Source organism: Melanerpes formicivorus, unplaced genomic scaffold (genome assembly GCF_026170545.1).
Source record: "Melanerpes formicivorus ecotype bairdi unplaced genomic scaffold, bMelFor1.0.p_v2 SCAF_7, whole genome shotgun sequence".
Lineage (NCBI taxonomy): Eukaryota > Metazoa > Chordata > Aves > Piciformes > Picidae > Melanerpes > Melanerpes formicivorus.
In genome coordinates, this window is record NW_027142359.1 from 2118175 (window position 1) to 2143380 (window position 25206).

At 49.3% G+C, this 25206-nt stretch overlaps 3 protein-coding genes across 9 annotated transcripts; 1 reads left to right on the forward strand and 2 right to left on the reverse strand.

The window, feature by feature from the left end:
- Positions 1-215: 215 nt before the first annotated feature.
- YIPF1 (Yip1 domain family member 1) lies at positions 216-7385 on the reverse strand. 2 transcript variants are annotated; one of them, XM_068140638.1, is made up of 9 exons: positions 7229-7385; positions 6377-6540; positions 5645-5725; positions 5446-5533; positions 5176-5292; positions 3455-3621; positions 2703-2885; positions 1739-1830; positions 216-501 (listed from the first exon to the last, which is right to left on the reverse strand). In XM_068140638.1, the coding sequence occupies exons 1-8, from the start codon at positions 7257-7259 to the stop codon at positions 1744-1746; spliced, it is 918 nt and encodes a 305-aa protein (XP_067996739.1). In that variant the 5' UTR covers positions 7260-7385; the 3' UTR covers positions 216-501; positions 1739-1743. The 2 variants fall into 2 exon arrangements, with proteins under 2 accessions (XP_067996739.1, XP_067996740.1); XM_068140639.1 differs by having other exon boundaries at positions 6377-6510; positions 7229-7384.
- Positions 6826-14106, forward strand: DIO1 (iodothyronine deiodinase 1). 4 transcript variants are annotated; one of them, XM_068140641.1, is made up of 5 exons: positions 6826-6870; positions 8799-9081; positions 10643-10786; positions 12037-12236; positions 13596-14106. In XM_068140641.1, the coding sequence occupies exons 1-5, from the start codon at positions 6841-6843 to the stop codon at positions 13659-13661; spliced, it is 723 nt and encodes a 240-aa protein (XP_067996742.1). In that variant the 5' UTR covers positions 6826-6840; the 3' UTR covers positions 13662-14106. The 4 variants fall into 4 exon arrangements, with proteins under 4 accessions (XP_067996742.1, XP_067996743.1, XP_067996741.1 ...); XM_068140642.1 differs by lacking the exon at positions 6826-6870 and adding an exon at positions 7693-7876; XM_068140640.1 differs by lacking the exon at positions 6826-6870 and having other exon boundaries at positions 8723-9081.
- On the reverse strand, positions 9050-25153 carry IFT25 (intraflagellar transport 25). Of its 3 annotated transcripts, none has more exons than XM_068140646.1 (6): positions 24752-25153; positions 24257-24363; positions 22801-22869; positions 22253-22296; positions 15659-15781; positions 9050-9139 (listed from the first exon to the last, which is right to left on the reverse strand). In XM_068140646.1, the coding sequence occupies exons 1-5, from the start codon at positions 24847-24849 to the stop codon at positions 15674-15676; spliced, it is 426 nt and encodes a 141-aa protein (XP_067996747.1). In that variant the 5' UTR covers positions 24850-25153; the 3' UTR covers positions 9050-9139; positions 15659-15673. The 3 variants fall into 3 exon arrangements, with proteins under 3 accessions (XP_067996747.1, XP_067996746.1, XP_067996745.1); XM_068140645.1 differs by having other exon boundaries at positions 9058-9142; XM_068140644.1 differs by lacking the exon at positions 9050-9139 and having other exon boundaries at positions 15558-15781; positions 24752-25152.
- Between the last annotated feature and the right edge of the window lie 53 nt (positions 25154-25206).

Here is a 25206-nt window from a genome sequence, read left to right on the forward strand (position 1 = left end):
TGGGGCCAGGTGGCTGAGGACACAGGGCGCAGCCTGAGCTAGGAAAGCAGCGAGGACAGCGTAGCCTTTGCTGCCCGAAGCGCTCGGTGGTTGCACCGGCTTGAAGTGGTTGAACACTACCACGGCAAAATCTTCCCTCACCTCTGCCCCACCCTGATGCCTCTTACCAAACCCTCCCACCGGCTTTGGAGGAAGAGTGCGAGATATTTCATGCACAAACTGCCTTCAAAACACTTTATTCAGAGGCAAAATAGTGTGGTGAGCTTAGTAAAACTTAAATAGCTGCTGTGAAGGGATTAGAATCAAATGTTTACTCTCCTTACAGAACCAGTCAGTCTCCAGTGAGCATGGAGATGTCTGTATGTCCATGGGACATCACTGTCCTTCCACAAAAAAACCAAACATCTCCTGTTCTTGCACCTTTCATGGCCTTCAGTGAAAAAATAATCCAAAATAGCATTACTGTACAGATGGAGAGATCTGTACAGATGGCACTGTGATCTGAAAGAGACAAATAACTCCTATGAGTGTCACAGCTCCTCACCAGCAACAGAGGACATCATAAAGCACGTATGTCTACCTAAACACTCATATTCATTACTATCATGTTGAATTTTAAGAGGTACCTGAGACAAGAAACTGATTTTGCAGAAGGAAAGCTTCTAAAATTATCTGCATAATTAGATTGCATCACAGCTAGTAATTTTCTATGACCATTTTTGCTAGGCACACTTGGCCATTATGTTTTGGGGTGTTTTTAATCTGATAAAGCTTCTGGTCAGTAAATACTCTGATTTCCACATACAGGCTTGTGTACTTTTAGACTGGATCTTAGGAAGAAGTTCTTCCAGTAGGAGGGTGGTGAGACTCTGGAATAGGCTGCCCAGGGAGGTCATGGCTACCTCCTCCCTGGGGGTGTTGAAGGCCAGGTTGGATGAGGCCTTGAGCAGCCCAGTCTAGCCGAGAGGTGTCCTTGCCCACAATGGGGAGATTGGAGGAGATGATCTCTGAGGTCCCTTCCAGCCATTCTAAGATTCTACTTGCAGTGTCCTGGCCTCTGTCTGTCTATTAGCCTTATCCTGGACCCGATCCCTGTCCCCTCTCTCCAGCAGTATTCAGGTGACATCTGCTGCTGGCAGCACTCCCAGCTACCAGGAAGCAAATCCTCAAACCATCCCACACAAGGAATGTGGTCAGTCAACAGGGATGGTGCAGGCTCCAAGTCAGCCCTGCTCAGAGACTACACAGAGCTCCTACACACAGAGCTGCTGCTGTGAAATACATTGTCACAAATATCATGCAGGGAAAACAAAATCCAAATTACTTTAAATATTAAAAGGAAAGAAAAAAAGGAGGGTAACAGTTTATTGTTTAAGTTTTATGTGTGCAGCACAAATTCTAACACTTTGGGGTTTTTGAAAGAGATTGAGGGGAAAAAAAGATCTTGGAAATGACCTATGGGACTGAATAGGTTATTTACATGTGTATTTCTTCACCAAGACTAAACCTCAGAGAAAAGAACAATACAACATCTTTGTTCCTCAATCTCTTATGGTTTTATGGCTGTACTTGAAACTTAAACTGGAAAAGAAGGTAATAAATGAGATTTTTATACTATGAGGCAAAATTGGCCTGTTAAATCCTTTTCCACTAAACACTAATCCTTTTCCCCTGTAATGGGGACAGGCTTCAAAATCTCTGTGGTATTTACAAAGGAAAGATCAGTTTGTGTTCTTACCTTGTTTACTGACTCTTTGTTATTACTGTTGCATTTTGAGTAGGGATAATAGGTGCAGGGACTTCCACTTCAGGAGCATCAAAAAAGTATGCCTACATTATTAGAGGAGAAAAAGCTTGTTTAGAGTGAAACAAACAGTCCTGCCTCATCCTAGCTCTTCCTATCCATGCCCACTGTTCACAAAGTACAAGCAAGGTAGTGAAATGGCAAATTTGGACCTCTTTTGTTTCCATCAGATCAGAAATGATGCTCTAACTGCTTTTAAATGTTTCAGTAGCTAGGGCCTTTGAGAAAGACCCATCCTGGAAGGGTCTCTCTGCTGTTTTCAATGATGAAACTGAAGCATCAAAACTCCTGACCATTTCCATTGTCAGAAGTCCCACTGCAGTCAGCTGCACATCTCCTGCTAACACTAGAGTTGTGTTTTGCCTCTACCTCCCTGCATGCTAGGCTATGGGAAAGCAAATCTATCTTCTATCTACTCTTGAAGCTGGGGAGAACCAGAACTAAGGCCTGGATGACATCACTGTCTACAGCAACAAAGACAAATAACTTAAAAACTCCTCATTATGTATTTCTGTAGCACTAAGGTCTTCTGTTTTCATAATGCTGAGATTTTACTAAGATCTAGCAGGTTTACATTTTCATACACAAAGCTCACGATCAAACACTACGTATGGAACCTTTAGTCGTTTTAAAGGAATAATTAAGCACAGTACTCACTGGAGTATGCTGTGAATGGATACAGTAAAACACCCCGCTGATCCTGTGATGAATTCCAGATGAATTCAAACTGCTTTGTGAGTGATTTTGTGCTAATTATTACTAAGCGGGTTGCCAGCACTACCAAGTCAGACCGGCATCAATTTTTCCTGCGTTTGGAATAACTGGGGCTTTTAGTCTGGAGGTTTTCCAGCATGATTTCTTTCTAACAGGTCAGAGAAAAGGCAAGGAGGTGTCATACCAAGCAGCCCACAGACAGCAGGGCATGCAGCAGAACAATGGTCCCCACAGTGACCAGTGCAACCCTCCGGTTGTCATCTCGGACGGCAGGCCAAAAGGTCATCACCAAAACAGAGCCCGAGAGGCAGAGGGAGAAGATCATCAGCACCCAGCGAACCACTTCTTGTGGAATGATCCACAAAATCTGTAAGAGGGAGTAAAACCATTGTTAAAGAGTCTGGGAAACAGGGATTCCTTTATGTCACCCATTGTTCTGTGGCATTTCCTCACCCCAAGCCAATTTGTGCACTAATTAACTCATGTCCTATATGTCTGTTTTCTTTCCTCAGATAAACAGCAGTACCAGACATGACAAGAGCATATCCCCTTGGCTACAGCACTCCCTCCAAGGCCTGCTCCTCATCAGAGTGACCCAGGATGGTCCCTGCCAGGGAAGCTTGGCCCTGGAGCCATCAGCATTGCCATCCCACACACCACTGCCTGGACCCTAGGGACATGACTCCTGAAGTTGGCTCAGCTGCCTGCCAGGCTTGCCAGCAGCAGCCTTGTTTGTATTTGCAGCCCCTGGGGAAATGTCCCTGGGCTGTCCCAGGATTCACCAGAGGTCTCTACACCAGACAAGTCAAGCAAGAGGAGGAAATTATTTGCCCAGTCCAAACTTTGGACTAATATCAACAAGAAACAGCAAATTTTCTAAGCCAGCAGCTTTTCCCAGGGCGTGCCCTCAGGGTGCCCTCTCCAGGCTACACTTACCGCTGTGGGGATGTAGATGAAGAGAGAGTAGCCATACACACACACGATCTCCAGGAACGAGTAGGAGACAATGTTCATAACTTTGCTGTTCCTCCACATGAGGAATCCCCAGAGAGCAAGGGGGACAAGCCAAGCGTAGGCATAAATCGTTGTGGCTGCTATGGACACTATAGAATGGGACAAAAGGTTTAATGTATCCTGGTTTGCATCAAGAGAAGCATGGCCAGCAGTTCAAGAGAGGTGATTCTCCCCCTTTACATCACTCTCATGAGACCCCACCTGGAGCACTGTGTCCAGTTCTGGAGCCCCTATTGCAGGAAGGATCTGGAGGTGCTAGATTATGTCCAGAGAAGGGTCATGAGGATGATCAGAGGGCTGGAGCTCCTCTGCTATGAGGGCAGGCTGAGAGAGTTAGGGCTGTTCAGTTTGGCTCCAAGGAGACCTTCTTGTGGCCTTCCAGTATCTGAAGGGGGCCACAAGAAAGCTGGGGAGGGACTTTTGAGGGTGTCAGCTAGTGATAGGACTCAGGGTAATGGATCCAAACTAGAGGAGGGAAGATTTAGATTAGAGATCAGGAAGAAGTTCTTCCCCATGAGGGTGGTGAGACACTGCAACACGTTGCCCAGGGAGATGGTGGAAACCTCATCCCTGGATGTTTAAGGGCAGGCTGGATACGCCTCTGGGCAACCTGATCTAGTGGAAGATGTCCCTGCCCATGGCAGACAATCCTTGAGGCCCCTTCCATCCCTGACAATCCCATGATTCTGTGATAAGTTCAACTTGGAATACTAGCCAGAATCAAACATGTAGAAGCTCTTAGCTACTACTTTGCTAGCACTCCAAGCTACTTTAAAAGTAAAGACTCCAGAAAGTACTCTTATGATATTTTGAATTAATTTCTTCTACTTGTGTACAAAATGCTCTTGCTCTCAGTGTGAAAGGAAGAGCCACAGGGGAAAAAAAATCTTAGTTAAAAATACAGATTTGGCTATTAGCAGCTACTGAAAATTGAGACACAGATGTGCTGAAAAAACTGCAAGGGAGCACAGACATGAGTGTCAAATCTGAAATTAATCAAGTGATTGGATTTCCAAAGTGGCAGTGTTCCTCTGAGTAGGCTGTGGACTTTGGAGACAAAGAGTAGCCATGTTCCTCTGCAAGGACAGCAGGCTCCTTCATACTGCAAAGAGAGGTGTAGACAACTGGCTCCTCACTCCGAGTTCCTTAGAGCACGTATCAGCTGAGCATCTTTTGCTTATTTTTTTGTTTGCCAGAAGGTAACAACTTACAGACCTCAGTGGGTGTTGAGAGTAATACTTTAATGGAGTCATTTTCTGTCTGAGGCCTGCAGGCTCCTAGGAGGCCATAGATCCAGAAAGGCACCTACAAAAGCACCACAGTGGCCACTGCTTGGCTTTCACTCTCTGCCCAAGAGGGCATTGACTAAGGCTAGAGAAACAACTCCTCCAATTACTCCTGCTTGCTCTACTAAAATCCTCCAACTGCTTCATGCTCTGGAGGAGTAGAGCTCTGCCAGTTACAGCCCATTTTAAGGACTCATTTCACATCCCTAAAAAGTTACAGCTAGCAATCCCTCAAAAGACTCTGCTAAATCTAAGCAGTGATCTACTTTTACATTACTTCATTAGCTCACTGGAATAAACAGCCAACCAAAAACCTCCAAACACACAAACTCAGGACTGCATTGAGTACTTACAAACCTTTTCTGAACTCGGGCACATAGTGGTACGTTGGTTTGCCCAGGTGGATGAAGAAATTGGAGAGATTGCCACTAACAGCAATGGTAAAGACAAGCGTGGCACATATCCAAAAGGGACCTTAAAAGGAAACAAACAAGTTCAATAGTAACTCCTCTGCCCTCTTGTTTTGTTTTGCTGTTGGGTTTGTTTTTTTTTAAGGCTAGGAAGTAAAAAGAAATGCAAACTTGAAACTTTTAGCACAGACTAGAACTTCTTACGCCTTTTACATACCATAAAGGTCAGGATTGCTGCGGATGTACAGCCTTACAAAGTTCTTCCCTGGCACTGGGAAAACTGAGCCTTTGATTCTGTCCAGGACCTGTGAAAACACAGAGATCTGTCTGAGTGAAAGTGCAAAAAGCAAAAAAACCTCAGTGCCTGGCTGAAGCAGAGCTCTGATAATAGCTCTCCTCTGAAGTGAAGTATTAACCTGATAGGTGTCCACATCGAAGAACGTCTGGTAGTAGTCGAATGTCCAGAAAGGGGCACTTTTCTTCTGTCCTGCAAGCAGCTGCACAGTGGGAAAGGCAACAAGGAAAATGTTACAAGCATGCAATTCCTGCATTATTAGTTCATTTACACAAGAGTTAAGGTATTTGCGTACCTGGAGAGAAAACAAACCTAACCAGGTGGTGCTTGCTATGTATTATTTAACATTTTCCTTTTCCCTGTCTCATATTTGTTAGCAGCAGCTCATCTCTTATCTCAAGCTGAATACTGGCCTAGGGCTCTGAAGAGCAATCTGACACCACCTTCCATCACATCACTGATGGCTACATTCAGTGAACCATTCAGAAAAGCCCTGGCCCTTCCAAAGTTTCCTGCTCTCCTGCCAGAGTCACCAACCCTGCAGCACAACCAGCAGAAAGCAGCACAGTGTTGAGTTTGAAGCTGCTGCTGCATTCATCTCCAAGCACATTTGCTTAGTTTAAATCTCCACCATTTCAGTACCACTTCCTAGGCTGCAAACCACAACAGCTGAAGAGCCAATGAACAATTGCTCCTGGCAGCTCTGCCAATGAGACACTAACCTGTGACAGAGAAGCAGCAGAGTTTTAAGAAACCCAGCATAAATTCCTGGTGCCCTCTAGAAATACTTCAGTGCTGTCAGCAGCATTTGTCTATGTGTTGATGGAGGTAGTGTGGATGTTAAGCACCTTACCTCTGTTTTATCGGAGTCATCAGTCCCCAGTAATTCATCATCCTCCTCTCTCCCTGGCTCCTGCAGGCGGCTGTGCTGGTTCTTGGGGATTTCAACTGGTTCATCAATGCTTATTGTGGTAGCATCAGGATTTGCTGCAAGCAAATTAGCTGCATCGTCAAATTCTGCAAATAAGTACATTGCAAGATAGGCTATGATCAAGCGACTAACAGGTTTGTTCTCATGGCTCAAAATAACTACATTAAGACACTGCCCATGAAAAGGTAACTCACTAGCTTAAACTTGTCAAATATGAGCTGGTTTGTAAAACTGAAGGAAACACAACTGAAGCTGAACATTTCTTATTTCATCAAGTGTGAGGCCCTTTTTCCTGCTTATCTGCCTGCATTAAGGTACACCAGCAGCACTGAATCTGCCTTTCCTTCCTGTGATCAGCCCTGATCCGAGGACCAGTAGATCTCTGCATGGGCAGGGGGAAGCTGCCTCTCCAAAGGGTATGTACAAATGGGTAATTCTAATTTTCTCCAGGAATTACGTTTTTTTCAGACCTGAATTTACATATTGAAAATTAATGAAGTCTGAAACCCCAGCCGACTCCCTGGTACACTCTGCCTGCTTTCAGCTTCCTCTTCCCCCACACAGGATTTCGGTCAGCACTGGTTACATTTTTTAGTTCACCAACAGGAAAATTTCATCTCAGGCAACAAAGGCTATTCCTGAAACTAGTCGCAGAACTTCAAGGAAGCGGCTACTTGGAGAAAGCCCAGAAATACTTGAAAGGCTCCACACGGCTGTCGGCTCCGTCAGCTGGGCCTCAAGCCCCAGGACTACCCCGGCGATATCTGCTTTTACCTTGAAATTTCAGGTCATCCGCAGCCGCCATTCATCCGCTTGGTCGAGGGACAGGCCCCCGAAGCCCCGACCCTCCTGAAAGAGCAGCACCGCTGAACTCGTAGACTCCGCGCCTCCCCTTCTTGCGCCAGCCCCGCTGCCGCTGCCCCTGCCCACCTCCACCACCTCACGTCCCCCGGGCCACTCCCTTCGCCCCGCCCAGAGCTGGCCGCAGCTCCGGTGCCGGACTAGGGAAGCCGCCGCACCTCCGCGTCCCGCAGCCCAACCGCTCCCGGCAGCGGCCGCTCTGCTCCCTTAAAGGGCCAGCAGGCGCCGCGCAACGACAGCCAATCAGCAGCTTCGCTGCTCCACTCCTTCCCCCGCCCCTGCGACTCCAAGGACACGTAGCGGCCACTCGTCGTGCGCCGGCCAATCAGCGGCCACGCCGCACGTCCTCTTCCGCCTCCGCCCTGCCCCCTTAAAGGCGGGGAGACCCTAGACCTGCGCGGCCGCCGTCATCGCAACGGGGCAGCGGCTCCTGCTGTTTTAAGTGTTACATATACATGCAGCTGGTGAAGGATCTGGGCCTCAAGTGTCGTGAGGAAAAGGCCTCAAGTTGTGCCACAGGAAACTTCGGTTGGATATAAAGAACAATTTCTTCCCCAGAAGGTGCGTCAAAGCCCTGGAACAGTGGTGGAGTCACCATCCCTAACAGATGTGTAGAAGTGATGCTGAGAAACATGGTTTAGAGGACATGACGGTGCTGGGTTAATGGCTGGAATTGATTCGTATTCTACATGCATCAACCCAAGGCCCTATACAAAAATGTGCAAGCTCTCAGCCCAGCATGCACAGGTTCTAAATGTGTGACTGCTGGCAGCATCACAGTCTTGGGTACTGCTGGTGGAATTCTCACTTTTAGAATCATAGAGCCATTTTGGTTGGAAAAGACCTGTAAGATCAAGTCTTACTGCTAACTCAGCACTACCAGGTCACCACTAACCCAAGTCCCTCAGCACCACATCTATACAGCTAAATAGTCCCAAGGATGGTGAGTCTATCGCTTCCTGGGCAACCTGTTCCAGGCCTTGCCAACCCTTTTGATGAATAAATGTTTTCCCAATATCCACCCTAAATCTTTCCTGGCACAACTTGAGGTCACATGTTCTTGTCCTATCAGCTGTTATTTGGAGATGAGTCCAATATCCACATTACACCAACCTCCTTTCAGAGAGCTGTAGAGAGTTTAGTCTGCAGTTCAGACAAAACATCCTGATTCACCTCCTCTCGTTAGTAAAAAATACACTTGTGAATAAACCTTAGCACTGTGCAATTAGTACCAAAAATCTGTCCGTTAATGCCTCTGGTGCAGATGGAGCTGGCAAGGCTGACTGCTTGCTCACACAGAAAGGTGACAGCATGCAAGGCAAGGAAAAAATTTGACCAAACACGTGGTAATTTTTCCTCCTCCCCTAACTTTCTACCTTTGCCCCTGCCGCTGTGCTGCATTCCCACCAGAAGCAGTCAGACCTCCTCCACCACCATGCCTGGCATCAGGGTATTCCTACAAAAACTCCTGATTCTTCTGCAGGTTACTGCGAGTGTTGTCGTGGGCAAAACACTGCTGATACTGTTCCCCAACGCCATGAAAAGATACATCCTAAAACTGGGTGAAAAGAGCAGAATGAACAAGAACCCAAAGTTCAGTTATGAAAACTGGGGTCCTACCTTCTTCAGCTTCAAATATTTGCTCTTTGTGCTGAAGGTGAAGTGGAAGAGGCTGGAGGATGAAGCCTATGAGGGGCATCCTGCTCCCAACACACCAGTGGTGACTTTAGATGGGGAAGTTTGTCAGCTCTTGGATTTCATGCGAGGTGAGTCCATCAGCTGTGTGGATGGGTTTGGTTTGCTGAGATGAGACATGCGAAGAGGCTGCTGAGAAAACAGGGACAAACAGCTGGCAGGGGAGGGCCCAACATGGCAGAGCAGACTTACAGCCAGCCTCATTTGAAGGGAAAGACACAGCACCCTTGATTTTCAAAAACAACCTGTGTTTATCTTCCTGGCTGCAGTTATCTCTTCACACTAATAAGCTTGGGAACTTCTTGCAAAAGCTGGCTCTGCCAGGAAATATCTCTTCACTGCAAGCCACGGTAATTTTAGGGAGAAAAGACCCAGAATCAGAGCCATGTGCAATGATTCATGAGTGCAGACTGTCATTTGCTTCCTGCACGTACAGAACATCCCCCACCAGCTCCCTTCACCAGCCTGAAGCCTAGGAAGCACACAGTGGTTTCTCCAGATTCAAAGTGACTGAAATAAAGCAGGAGAAAAATAAAGCTGCTGCTTTGTACTTTGTCCACTGCCTCCCACTGAGATCTCTGTAGAAGGTGGAATTAATCATTAAGCTGCAGTAGTCCCGACCCCCATGGGAGGGATTTTGTGCTTCTCCAGCTCTGCTCTCCTAATTACATTTACATTTATGTAGAAAACAGGATGCAAATTTTGCAAAGAGAAACAAGAGATCTACAGGAAGGTCCCCCCTTTATTAGATCCTTTAGGATGTGGACCTATGTTAGCAGCAGGTTTTGAAGTTAAGCCCAGCCAGAAGGAAGATCTTGAACAAATTTCAGGTAATTTAGCATAACCAGAGATTAAAAGAGATGCTTTAAAGCCCTGCAGAGTCTCTTAAATGGAGGCCTTGCAAACAGATGCTAACACCTGGGGGCACATCCTGTGCTCATTTGTAAGCAACTGCATAGACACGTTTGCCAGAGGCTTGTGCCACATTAGTTTGAAAAGTAACATAGAACCCTAGTTCTGTTTGGACAGGAAATGGCAGAAACATGCTGAAAGCCTGTGGTGCATGAATGAAGAGTCTGCAGCTTCCCCTCAGCCCAGCTAGAACCTGAACCTCTGACAAAAAAAGCATCAAGACCTGGCCACTAGGCTCATGAAAAGGCAGCAGGACTCTGTTTCCCTGTCCATCCCGCAACTACTGTCCTCCAAAAACCTTGCAGACAATCATGTTTAGCTTTTCTGAGATCCTTAAGGGCCTTGGCAAGGGTGTGATGTGCTACATGCTGTATATCTATTGCTTCCCTATCCCAAACTATTGGTAACTTCACAACTGGTGAGGACAGGAGAGATTGGGCGACACCTCCTGCCTTTACTGAGCTCTACAAAGGCAAGAGTCTCCCTCAGTGAAGCCCATGGCTGGATGTGGCACAGGAGAGAGCCAGGCTAGGAAAAAGACAGCAGCTTTATGCCTGTTTTGCCTAGCTGCAGATGTTCTACTACCAATTTTAACATCCTAAGAAGAAAGTCAGGGGGCTGCCCAGGAAACTGTGGCAGAGGCTCAATTCAGTGCATTCATTCATTCCTGTTCTTCCTCCCACCACTGATTTAACCACAAACTGTCCTGGCTTCTTCCAGATAACCGACCTTTAATCCTGAATTTTGGAAGTTGCACCTGACCTTCATTTATGTTCAAATTTGATGAGTTCAAACAACTCATCAAAGATTTCAGCTCCATAGCAGACTTCCTTATCATCTACATTGAAGAAGCTCATGCAGAAGGTACAGTACAGACATCCCAGTGATGCCTACCAAAACCTCAGACACATGTCACTACCTTCAGGAAGGAAAGAAGGCATTGCAAAGGGGAAAGAAATCTGCCTCAAGTCAGAAGTGGCAACATCAAATCTGGGCACTAGTCCCTAATTCTCCTAAGATTTAACTCCCACATCTGACCCTACAGTGAGATATTGAAAATCCCTGAAGGTGAAGGAATAGTATCACAGAATCCTAGCATGCCTCAGGTTGGAAGGGACCTGCTCAGGTTGGAAGGGCTGCTGGGCATCTCTGGGCCTGCTGCTCCTCAGCTCAGGAGCTTGTCCTCCTAGCACTGGAGCCTGGCTGGGTGTTGAGTTGGGCTACATAAAATCGGAAGAGAGGGTAATGCAGCAAACGCTCTCTCCTGTGCTGATGTGTATAAAGAGGTGGCTTTATTCACTTACACAAGCTCAAGTGTCTGACCCTAAGCTGACTTAAGAGAAATCTTCCTTTAATTAGTAACTGTATCTCCACTAAGGCTTCAACTGCCATTCCTTAAAAGTCTCCCATGGAGTGTTAGAGCCTCCCCATCATTAAGCTGAGGCTATTGAGAACCACAAGGATGATTAGGGGACTTGAGCATCTCCCCTATGAAGAGAGGCTGAGAGACCTGGGGCTGTTTAGTCTTGGAGAAGACTGAGAGGGGATCTGATCAATATCTATAAATATGTGAGGGGTGGTGCCCAGTAATAAGACAAGGAACAACGGGTACAAATTTGAACATGGAAGATTTCCCCTCAACATGAGGAGAAACTTCTTTACAGCAAGCATGACACAGCACCAGAACAGGCTGCCCAGAGAGGTTGTGGAGCCTTTCAAAACCCACTTGGATGCGTTCCTGTGCAAGCTACCCTGGGTGATCCTGCTTTGGCAGGGGGGTTGGACTGGATGATCTCTGGAGGTCCCTTCCAACCTCTAACATTCTGTGATTGTGTGATTCTGTAACATCTGAGATCATATACTCCAAACCTCCACACCATGAGCCAGGACATCTCTCAGCTATACTCAGCTGCTCAAGGCCTCATTCAACCTGGCCTTCAACACCCCCAGGGAGGAGGCATCCATAGGCTCCCTGAGCAGCCTTATTCCAGAGTCCCACCAAGAATTGCAGTATTTTCTTCGGATAGTTTGGGGATATGACACACACTACACATCTCTACCCTTCATGCCTATTCAACATATTCCTTGCTAAACCCCCTTCTTATGTGTTTCAGATGGATGGGCTTTCAGGAACAACATTGTTATTAAAAACCACAGAAGCCTCCAAGATCGAAAAATTGCAGCACAACTTCTTCAGAAGAATAATCCTTTATGTCCAGTGGTTTTAGACACTATGGAGAACCTGAGCAGCTCCAAATATGCTGCACTGCCAGAACGACTCTATCTGCTTCAAGGAGGGAAAGTCGTCTACAAGGTACAGCAAAATCACTAACAATGAGCACAATATATTGAGGGGTTTATCTTTCAGGCTACAATAGAATAGAATAGAGTAGAATAGAATACAGACCAGACCAGGTTGGAAGAGACCTTCAAGATCATCACGTCCAACCTATCAACCAATCCAACCCACCTAAACAACTAACCCATGGCACCAAGCACCCCAGCAAGTCTCCTCCTGAACACCTCCAATGATGGTGACTCCACCACCTCCCCGGGCAGCACATTCCAATGGGCAATCACTCTCTCTGTGTAGAACTTCTTCCCAACATCCAGTCTGAACCTCCCCTGGCACAGCCTGAGACTGTGTCCTCTTGTTCTAGTGCTGGTTGCCTGGGAGAAGAGACCAACCTCTGCCTGTTTACAACTTCCCTTCAGGTAGTTGTAGAGAGTAATAAGGTCTCCCCTGAGCCTCCTCTACTCCAGGCTAAGCAACCCCAGCTCCCTCAGTCTCCCCTCGTAGGGCTTGTGTTCCAAACCCCTCACCAACTTCATTGCCCTTCTCTGGACTCGTTCCAGCAAGTCAACATCCTTCCTAAACTGAGGGGCCCAGAACTGGACACAGTACTCAAGGTGTGGCCTAACCAGTGCAGTGTACAGGGGCAGAATGACCTCCTTGCTCCTGCTGGCCACACTGTTCCTGCTACAGGCCAGGAAGCCATTTGCCTTCTTGGCCACCTGGGCACACTGCTGGCTCATGTTCAGCCTACTATCAACCAGTACACCCAGGTCCCTCTCTGCCTGGCTGCTCTCCAGCCACTCTGACCCCAGCCTGTAGCACTGCATGGGGTTGTTGTGGCCAATGTGCAGAACCCAGCACTTGCATGTGTTCAATCTCGTCCTGTTGGATTCTGCCCATCTGTCCAGCCTGTCGAGGTCCCTCTGCAGAGCCTCTCTACCCTCCAGCAGATCAACTCCTGCTCCCAGCTTGGTGTCATCTGTAAATTTACTTTGCATGTGTCAGTATTTAATTGTTTGAGAGCTAAACATTTCACAGTTCACTCTAACTGTGGAGAGAAATGGACCTGCAGCAAAACCAGCCTGGGCCTTTATAATGTGCATATCTGAGGCACACCTCAGCCTTCCTCAACTATTTACCTTCTGCCTCGCTAGAAAACCTGGAACTGTGACATCCAGGAACACTTTCCAGCTCCAGGATGCAGAAATTTTCCCTATCCCAGTGACACAAGTAGGGTCAAGCCGTGCACACACCATCTCCCATGTGATGGCTGTTGTGCAAAGGAAGCCCAAGCACACCCTGCCCACACTGCTGTGCCCCACAGGACTTCTGCTCTGTCTGCTTGAGCCTCATTGTGTCATTTTATTGCCTTTGCAGGGAGGAGTGGGGCCTTGGGATTATCACCCACAGGAAATACGTGCTATCCTGGAAAAACTGCACTAGAAAAAGGACTTTGAAGTCAAGACTGCCTGGATAAAAAAGTGCAGTGATTAACTTTTCACAGTTTTCATAACTGTAAGAGGAAAGGAAAAAAACCCAAGAATTTAAAAGTAACAGTAGAGACAAGAAGAAAAAGAACAACACACGTGTATCCAGAGAGCATCTGTGATGATGTGTTCATTATCTGTCATTTGTAAAAGGCAGCTGGCACACAAAGCAGCCAATTTCACATGATTAAGATTCTCTTGCATACAGGCAATTTTCCTAACTGTTCACTTTCACTTCAGAAGGCTTCTGAGCAGGACAATCTCTATCAACGTTTGTTTCTATTAATATTTGTAATGACAGTCACAGCCTAAAGCACAGAGGGCTGTGACCTGATTTGAGACTGTATTTATAGAAACAAGGGATTGATCTGCAGTTATTAAAAATCTATCAGAGCACTTCAGATGGCTTCAGGTTATTTCCCTCCCCATCCTGCCTCTCTCCCCACTGGGTTATTTCTAAGCATTAGTAAATGTTTATATTCATCCTATTAACCTTGAACACTTTGAGAAAGCTAACTAATTCAAGAACTCTTGAAGGACCTGTTTGACAGCAGGAAGTAATATCTCCCATTTAAGCACTTCACACTGGGTTTTTTTCCTATTTAAATCCAAGTGCAAGGGAAACAGGCTAGAGGAAATCAAGTTCTAATTCCTACATTAAGGAAGTCTGATATAACCTACTAGTTGAAATGGATATGAGTTACGTGCAAGTGTTCTAGGGCAACAGTCTAGGTTATAAAGCTGGAATGCTGTTACTACAGTTAACAACAGTACTGCATCACACATGGGATCTGTGAGCTTAAAGGTCTTTCCCAACCTTAATGGTTCTCTTCCAGTTAAAGATCACAGAATCACTATAGGCTGGGAAAGACCTTTAAGCTCACTGAGTCCAGCCATAATGCAGCTACCATGACCACTAAAGTATGTCCTGAAGCACCACATCTACAGCTTCCTGAGCACCTCCAGGCATGGTGACTCTACCACCTCCCTGGGCAGCCTGTTCCAACCCTTCACCACTCTCTCAGTAAAGAGGTTTCTCCTAATGTCCAATCTAAACCTCCCCTGGCACAACTTAAACCCATTTCCTCTCATCCTGTCGCAGGCTTCTTGGAAAAAAGAGACCAATGTCAGCCTTACTCCAACCTTCTTTCAGATAGCTGTAGAGAGCAGAAAGATCTCCCTTCAGTCTTCTCTTTTGCAGATTAAACAACCCCAGCTCCCTCAACCTCTCCTTGTACGATGCCCTCCAAACCCCTCACCAGCCTTGCTGCTCTGCTCCTGCTGGCCACACTGGTTTTGATCCAGGCCAGGATGCTGTTGGCCTTCTTGGCCTCCTGGGCTCACTGATGGCTCATGTTCAGCCACCCATCAGCACCCCCTAGATCCTTTTCCACTGGGCTGCTTTCCAGCCACTCTGCCCCAAGCCTGGAGCATTGCTTGAAGTTCTTGTTACTCAAGTGTAGGACCCAGCACTTGGCCTTGCTAAACCTCATTCCATTCATTGAGCCTGTACAGATCTCCATGCAGAACCTTCCTCCTCAACACTGCTGCTCAATTTAGTGCATTCTGCAATCCTGCTGATGGTGCCCTCAATACCCTCATCTAAATCATTAATAAAGATGCTAAACAGAACTATCCCCAACACCGAGCCCTGGGGGACACCACTTGTGACCAGCCACCAGCTGGATTGAACTCCCTTTATCACAACTCTTTGGGCCAGGCCATCCAGCCAGATGTCCCCACTCACTGCAGGGAGGTTGGACAAGATGACCTTCCAGGGTCTGTTGCAACCCAATGCATTCCATGATTCCATTCTACACATTAAACCAGTGGGGAATACATACCACATCCGTACCTTCCAGAAACACTTTAATACAAGCTCTTCATAATAAATATTCTCTGCACTACAGGTATCAAAATGTAACTTCCTCATTAAAAAAAAAAGTGACATACAAATTGAAGCTGGATTTAAGTGTGGCCTGCTGTGCCCTCTGCCATCACCCGGTGCACTGACACAAAATGATCAAAGCCAGATTTGATGATGAAACGCAAGTAAGTGGCTTGGGAATCAGGAAGCTGTAGAAGGAAAAGAAAAGTTACTGCACCCCCTGTAGTAACTAACCCAAGCACCAGCCACTGCACCCCCTGTAGTAACTAACCCAAGCACCAGCCACTGCACCCCCTGTAGTAACTAACCCAAGCACCAGCCACTGCACCCCCTGTAGTAACTAACCCAAGCACCAGCCACTGCCGCACCCTCGGTAGTAACTAACCCAAGCACCAGCCACTGCCGCACCCTCGGTAGTAACTAACCCAAGCACCAGCTACTGCTGCACCCCCTGTAGTAACTAACCCAAGCACCAGCCACTGCCCCCCCTGTAGTAACTAACCCAAGCACCAGCCACTGCTGCACCCCCTGTAGTAACTAACCCAAGCACCAGCCACTGCTGCACCCCCTGCAGTAACTAACCCAAGCACCAGCCACTGCCGCGCCCTCGGTAGTAACTAACCCAAGCACCAGCCACTGCACCCCCTGTAGTAACTAACCCAAGCACCAGCCACTGCACCCCCTGTAGTAACTAACCCAAGCACCAGCCACTGCCGCACCCTCGGTAGTAACTAACCCAAGCACCAGCCACTGCTGCACCCTCGGTAGTAACTAACCCAAGCACCAGCTACTGCTGCACCCCCTGTAGTAACTAACCCAAGCACCAGCCACTGCCCCCCCTGTAGTAACTAACCCAAGCACCAGCCACTGCTGCACCCCCTGTAGTAACTAACCCAAGCACCAGCCACTGCACCCCCTGTAGTAACTAACCCAAGCACCAGCCACTGCACCCCCTGTAGTAACTAACCCAAGCACCAGCCACTGCCGCACCCTCGGTAGTAACTAACCCAAGCACCAGCCACTGCTGCACCCCCTGTAGTAACTAACCCAAGCACCAGCCACTGCTGCACCCCCTGTAGTAACTAACCCAAGCACCAGCCACTGCTGCACCCCCTGTAGTAACTAACCCAAGCACCAGCCACTGCTGCACCCCCTGTAGTAACTAACCCAAGCACCAGCCACTGCTGCACCCTCGGTAGAACTAACCCAAGCACCAGCCACTGCTGCACCCCCTGTAGTAACTAACCCAAGCACCAGCCACTGCTGCACCCCCTGTAGTAACTAACCCAAGCACCAGCCACTGCCGCACCCTCGGTAGTAACTAACCCAAGCACCAGCCACTGCTGCACCCTCGGTAGAACTAACCCAAGCACCAGCCACTGCTGCACTCTCGGTAGTACCTAACCCAAGCACCAGCCACTGCTGCACCCTCGGTAGTACCTAACCCAAGCACCAGCCACTGCTGCACCCTCGGTAGTAACTAACCCAAGCACCAGCCACTGCTGCACCCCCTGTAGTAACTAACCCAAGCACCAGCCACTGCACCCCCTGTAGTAACTAACCCAAGCACCAGCCACTGCACCCCCTGTAGTAACTAACCCAAGCACCAGCCACTGCCGCACCCTCGGTAGTAACTAACCCAAGCACCAGCCACTGCTGCACCCCCTGTAGTAACTAACCCAAGCACCAGCCACTGCTGCACCCCCTGTAGTAACTAACCCAAGCACCAGCCACTGCCGCACCCTCGGTAGTAACTAACCCAAGCACCAGCCACTGCTGCACCCTCGGTAGTAACTAACCCAAGCACCAGCCACTGCCGCACCCTCGGTAGTAACTAACCCAAGCACCAGCCACTGCTGCACCCCCTGTAGTAACTAACCCAAGCACCAGCCACTGCTGCACCCCCTGTAGTAACTAACCCAAGCACCAGCCACTGCTGCACCCCCTGTAGTAACTAACCCAAGCACCAGCCACTGCCGCACCCTCGGTAGTAACTAACCCAAGCACCAGCCACTGCTGCACCCCCTGTAGTAACTAACCCAAGCACCAGCCACTGCTGCACCCCCTGTAGTAACTAACCCAAGCACCAGCCACTGCTGCACTCTCGGTAGTACCTAACCCAAGCACCAGCCACTGCTGCACCCTCGGTAGTACCTAACCCAAGCACCAGCCACTGCTGCACCCTCGGTAGTAACTAACCCAAGCACCAGCCACTGCTGCACCCCCTGTAGTAACTAACCCAAGCACCAGCCACTGCACCCCCTGTAGTAACTAACCCAAGCACCAGCCACTGCTGCACCCCCTGTAGTAACTAACCCAAGCACCAGCCACTGCCGCACCCTCGGTAGTAACTAACCCAAGCACCAGCCACTGCTGCACCCCCTGTAGTAACTAACCCAAGCACCAGCCACTGCTGCACCCCCTGTAGTAACTAACCCAAGCACCAGCCACTGCCGCACCCTCGGTAGTAACTAACCCAAGCACCAGCCACTGCTGCACCCTCGGTAGTAACTAACCCAAGCACCAGCCACTGCCGCACCCTCGGTAGTAACTAACCCAAGCATCAGTCACTGCTGCACCCTCAGTACAACTAACCCAAGCACCAGCCACTGCTGCACTCTCGGTAGTACCTAACCCAAGCACCAGCCACTGCTGCACCCTCGGTAGTACCTAACCCAAGCACCAGCCACTGCTGCACTCTCGGTAGTACCTAACCCAAGCACCAGCCACTGCTGCACCCCCTGTAGTAACTAACCCAAGCACCAGCCACTGCCGCACCCTCGGTAGTAACTAACCCAAGCATCAGTCACTGCTGCACCCTCAGTACAACTAACCCAAGCACCAGCCACTGCTGCACTCTCGGTAGTACCTAACCCAAGCACCAGCCACTGCTGCACCCTCGGTAGTACCTAACCCAAGCACCAGCCACTGCTGCACCCCCTGTAGTAACTAACCCAAGCACCAGCCACTGCCGCACCCTCGGTAGTACCTAACCCAAGCACCAGCCACTGCTGCACCCCCTGTAGTAACTAACCCAAGCACCAGCCACTGCCGCACCCTCGGTAGTAACTAACCCAAGCACCAGCCACTGCCGCACCCTCGGTAGTAACTAACCCAAGCACCAGCTACTGCTGCACCCCCTGTAGTAACTAACCCAAGCACCAGCCACTGCCCCCCCTGTAGTAACTAACCCAAGCACCAGCCACTGCTGCACCCCCTGTAGTAACTAACCCAAGCACCAGCCACTGCTGCACCCCCTGCAGTAACTAACCCAAGCACCAGCCACTGCCGCACCCCCTGTAGTAACTAACCCAAGCACCAGCCACTGCTGCACCCTTGGTAGTAACTAACCCAAGCACCAGCCACTGCCGCACCCCCTGCAGTAACTAACCCAAGCACCAGCCACTGCTGCACCCCCTGCAGTAACTAACCCAAGCACCAGCCACTGCCGCGCCCTCGGTAGTAACTAACCCAAGCACCAGCCACTGCTGCACCCTTGGTAGTAACTAACCCAAGCACCAGCCACTGCACCCCCTGTAGTAACTAACCCAAGCACCAGCCACTGCACCCCCTGTAGTAACTAACCCAAGCACCAGCCACTGCACCCCCTGTAGTAACTAACCCAAGCACCAGCCACTGCACCCCCTGTAGTAACTAACCCAAGCACCAGCCACTGCACCCCCTGTAGTAACTAACCCAAGCACCAGCCACTGCACCCCCTGTAGTAACTAACCCAAGCACCAGCCACTGCACCCCCTGTAGTATCTAACCCAAGCACCAGCCACTGCTGCACCCCCTGTAGTAACTAACCCAAGCACCAGCCACTGCTGCACCCCCTGTAGTAACTAACCCAAGCACCAGCCACTGCACCCCCTGTAGTAACTAACCCAAGCACCAGCCACTGCACCCCCTGTAGTATCTAACCCAAGCACCAGCCACTGCTGCACCCCCTGTAGTAACTAACCCAAGCACCAGCCACTGCTGCACCCCCTGTAGTAACTAACCCAAGCACCAGCCACTGCCGCACCCTCGGTAGTAACTAACCCAAGCACCAGCCACTGCCGCACCCTCGGTAGTAACTAACCCAAGCACCAGCCACTGCTGCACCCCCTGTAGTAACTAACCCAAGCACCAGCCACTGCTGCACCCCCTGTAGTAACTAACCCAAGCACCAGCCACTGCCGCACCCTCGGTAGTAACTAACCCAAGCACCAGCCACTGCCGCACCCCCTGTAGTAACTAACCCAAGCACCAGCCACTGCACCCCCTGTAGTAACTAACCCAAGCACCAGCCACTGCCGCACCCTCGGTAGTAACTAACCCACGCACCAGCCACTGCCGCACCCTCGGTAGTAACTAACCCAAGCACCAGCCACTGCCGCACCCTCGGTAGTAACTAACCCAAGCACCAGCCACTGCCGCACCCCCTGTAGTAACTAACCCAAGCACCAGCCACTGCCGCACCCCCTGTAGTAACTAACCCAAGCACCAGCCACTGCCGCGCCCTCGGTAGTAACTAACCCAAGCACCAGCCACTGCTGCACCCTTGGTAGTAACTAACCCAAGCACCAGCCACTGCACCCCCTGTAGTAACTAACCCAAGCACCAGCCACTGCACCCCCTGTAGTAACTAACCCAAGCACCAGCCACTGCACCCCCTGTAGTAACTAACCCAAGCACCAGCCACTGCACCCCCTGTAGTAACTAACCCAAGCACCAGCCACTGCACCCCCTGTAGTAACTAACCCAAGCACCAGCCACTGCACCCCCTGTAGTAACTAACCCAAGCACCAGCCACTGCACCCCCTGTAGTATCTAACCCAAGCACCAGCCACTGCTGCACCCCCTGTAGTAACTAACCCAAGCACCAGCCACTGCTGCACCCCCTGTAGTAACTAACCCAAGCACCAGCCACTGCACCCCCTGTAGTAACTAACCCAAGCACCAGCCACTGCACCCCCTGTAGTATCTAACCCAAGCACCAGCCACTGCTGCACCCCCTGTAGTAACTAACCCAAGCACCAGCCACTGCTGCACCCCCTGTAGTAACTAACCCAAGCACCAGCCACTGCCGCACCCTCGGTAGTAACTAACCCAAGCACCAGCCACTGCCGCACCCTCGGTAGTAACTAACCCAAGCACCAGCCACTGCTGCACCCCCTGTAGTAACTAACCCAAGCACCAGCCACTGCTGCACCCCCTGTAGTAACTAACCCAAGCACCAGCCACTGCCGCACCCTCGGTAGTAACTAACCCAAGCACCAGCCACTGCCGCACCCCCTGTAGTAACTAACCCAAGCACCAGCCACTGCACCCCCTGTAGTAACTAACCCAAGCACCAGCCACTGCCGCACCCTCGGTAGTAACTAACCCACGCACCAGCCACTGCCGCACCCTCGGTAGTAACTAACCCAAGCATCAGCCACTGCTGCACCCTCAGTACAACTAACCCAAGCACCAGCCACTGCTGCACTCTCGGTAGTACCTAACCCAAGCACCAGCCACTGCCGCACCCTCGGTAGTAACTAACCCAAGCATCAGTCACTGCTGCACCCTCAGTACAACTAACCCAAGCACCAGCCACTGACGCACCCTCGGTAGTACCTAACCCAAGCACCAGCCACTGCTGCACTCTCGGTAGTACCTAACCCAAGCACCAGCCACTGCTGCACCCTCGGTAGTAACTGTTGTAGGTTATGGGAAGTCAAGAGTTAATTGGCATAACCATAGAGTCCTCCAGAGGCTACAGAGTCCCAGGGGAACGGGCAGCTTGACCCAGGATACTGTAATATGTTTTTCTATACCTCTCTATTTAAGGCTTTGTACAGCAAATTTCTCTCTCCCTTCTCTCCATCTCAGGCCATGTTCTGCTATCTTTATGGTTTGTGGGGGAGAAGCTTTCTCCTGGCCTTGGTTGGCAGCAAATTTCCAGCTACACCACTGGGCCAGTTGAAGCCTGTGGCAGTCCTGGGTCTAGTGTGGGGCAGTTTGGCTGCTCTTGGGCCTGCTGAGGCCGAGTGGGGCTTTTGGAAAGCTCTGGAAGGTTTTGGCCTGGTAGGGCCGGGTGAAGGACTGAGTCTAATTCATTAATATATTCCTTTCACCTGAATACAGTTGTGTGTATTTGTAAATAGAATTTCCCTTTAAACTTCCAATCCAGTGTGGAGCATTATCATTCTACTCCTTGGGGGATAAAATATCTTTTCTGTCCTTTTGGCCTGGGCAGCTCATGGCTCAAAACTAGGACAGTGACACAAGTTCCAAACAACATTTGCAGAGGTTTGTCAAACAGATGGGTCTAGATATTTATTTGTCTGTTCAAGCTGCACACCAATCAAGCACTTCTGATACATCTAGCCATCTTCAGAGTTCCTTTAGATGACAGGAAATCATAAAAACATCCCATCTCTCCCAAATACTGCAGCCTCAACACTCTTTCCACACACTTAGGAGCAGTAAGCAGGTGCAATTTCATACCATCAGCTACAAAGCAGCAGTTGGGAAGTGCAATTTCACACCACCTACAAATCCCTGTACCTAACATCAACTTAGCTCTGAGTGTAAATAAAGACCTGTTTTAGTTTCTCCTGGTTTCTCTCAGGTTAAGTCTAGACACCCCATGTTATGAACCCCTACTGATGGCCACTGTAAATACTCACTGGAAATTCTTCCATTTGAAGCTCTCCTTCTGTGTGTTTCAAATCTAGAAAATATAATTTTAAAGCAAATAATGAAGAACAATGTGCAATGCTGTGAGAAGTTTTCACTGGGCTTCAGAGTTACAAAGTGGTTTAAGATAAATACTTCTTGCAAGATCTCAGTGTATATAAGCCCAAGTTGTATATAAACCCCAGTCATCAGATGGTTTCCTAGATTGTCATCCAAGAGGCATTAACTAACAAGCAAACAAACCCCCAACCAACCAATGCAGGAAATGGCACTTCATTATACTATGCAATCCTGTGTTTACTTTTTGGAGCCTAAGAGCAAGGGCACAAGTAGTGATTTTAGCTCTTTTATAGCATCATTTATCTTCAAACTAGACCAGCAATTGATTCAAATGTGCCTATTACATTAATGTCTAATAAAATAATCTCCAAGCCAGGTTTGATCACTCAGCAAGTCGACATGGGGTTAAAACACCTCCCTGAAAAAGATCCAATATTAGTCTCTCAAGATTTCTGCTGCTTCAGGGGCAGGATCTTACCTTTTTCAATGCACTGCTCAAAATCTACTGGGTCTTTGGACACGCTTCTTTCAATTCTTAAGGTCCGCACTAAAATACAGACATTTAAAATATTAACAGAGATTCTGACTCTTCAATAATATTTATTGATAGCTTTGTATGGTGTCTTTATTGAGCATGATAGTATTCCATCACTTTCCATCTATGAAGCTCTTTAAAAGCATTAGCTAACCCATTCTTCCTTTAACTTCTGGGATAGGGCTGTCACACAGCCACCATCCTCATGTTCCAGGTTGGTCAAACAGGAAGCTTGCACAGTCAAGCACCTGTCTCCATGCTCTGACCTTGTAACAATCCTTTCTGGCTTAGGATTCCTATTTTCCTTCACATTATTTAAACAAAAAGTAAGACTACTACAGTTCTGTCCTAAAAAATTACAAAAATCCATAAATAATTAAAAGCCTAAACACTGTAATCCTGTCCATTGCCTTAGAACAGCCATTACTGTGCAACAGAACAGTGAATTATAAGCTCAATACAAGGTGTTGTAAGAAGTGAGTGCAGATGGAGGTAGATTTTCAATCTTCTGATTTATCTATGAAAACCTTTGGATGTGGAGAGCAGCTACATGAAACTTATGACAAATTAAGCCATGTGTCTGTTATAAGGAACCACCTCCAGGATCACAGGATGTTAGGGGTTGGAAGGGACCTCTGGAGATCTTCAAGTCCAACCCCCTGCCAGAGAAGGACCAGAGAATCCAGTGCAGGTTGCACAGGAATGCGTCCAGATGGGTTTTGAAAGTCTCCAGAGGAGGAATCTCCACAACCTCTCTGGGCAGTCTGTTCCAGTGCTCTGGGACCCTTCCTCACATTGAGGTGGAACTTCTTGTGCTGTAGTTTACATCCATTGCCTCTTGTCCTACCACGGGGCACAAATGAGTAGAGACTGTCCCTTCCTTCCTGACACCCAGCCCTCAGGTTTTTATGGACATTGATTAGATCTCCTCTTAGTCTTCTTTCCAGACAAAACAGCCCCAGGTCTCTCAGCCTTTCCTCATAAAGCAGTGCTTCAGTCCCTTAATCATCCTTGTAGCCCTCTGATGGAGTCTCTCCTCTCTTTCCTGAACTGGGAAGCCCAAAACTAAACACTATATTCCAGGTGAGGTCTCAGCAGGGTAAAGGGGGAGAACCACCCTCAATCTGCTGGACACACTCCTCTTAATGCACACCAGGATACCATTTGCCCTCTTGGCCAAGAAGGGCACATTGTTAACCACTGGAGAACTTGTGATCCACCAAGACTCTTAGGTCCTTCTCCGCAGTTGCTCTGCAGCAGATCACCTCCCAACCTGTACTGGTGCAGTTTATTCTTCCTTCCCAGCTGCAGAGTGTGACACTAGTGTGAGAATTTAAAAAGGCATAGGCATACATTTTAACATGGTATATACTCCAGACCACCACACACGAAACCTTACCCAAATAACACTGGATTGAGACTTTGCTGATCGTTACACACTCAGGAAAACCAATAATGAATTCCTGGGGGAACATGCCTGTCGTTGTCCAAAACGTTTCTGAACTTCTGTGGAGAGAACAGGACAAAACCCTCACCTGCAGCTTTCCAGCTACAACTCTCTTAAAATAAATGTATCACAAAACAAAGAAAAAGCCGCACAGCCCTTTTTTTCTGGGGGTATTTCAAGCAAACCCCTGACACTGGGGATGCTCTCTGGAGATATAAACACTTAAGGTCCACGCTCTGTACCCGAGCAGGACCACGGTAAGGGTCACAGAAAAAGACTTCAATTAACACGCCAACTCGAATGGAAAAGCAAAGGACAGAGCCGAGAGGGGACAAACTGCGGTGAAAGGCCGCACCGAGCGGGATCTCCAGGGACAGCGGTCGCCCCGGGGGAGCCGCTCCCGGCGGGACCTGCGCCCCACTCCCGGCCCCTCAGCGCCCCGCTCACCCGTCCGCCATGTTCTCGGCAGGGTGCTGCTCGTCGCTGGAGGTAGCCAGGACGACGGCAGCCCCCGCGGAGCTCAGGCACCAGTCGGTGGCCCTCATCTCAGCGCAGCGGCCGGCAGCGGAGCGACGGGGAGGGGAAAGCCGAGCCTGCCGCTACCAGGCAACGGCGCCCCGCCAAAGCCGGCCGCGCCCGCCGCTCCGCCCGCGGCAATTGCGCCGTGCTTCACGGCGTCCTGGGGAGCCTCAGCCTGAGTGCGCGGCAGCCAGGACCCCTCACAGCCCCACTGCCTCCTTCCTGGCCGCTGCCGTAGGCTCCTAGAAGCCCCACAACTCGGCCCCCCCCCACAGGAGGTCTGCGAAAGCAGAACTTGTGACCGCAAGACCGGGAAAGGTTAACGGGACCCTGACGAACCCCACCGCCCCTCCCAAGCACCGCCGCTCCCGGCATGCCCTGCG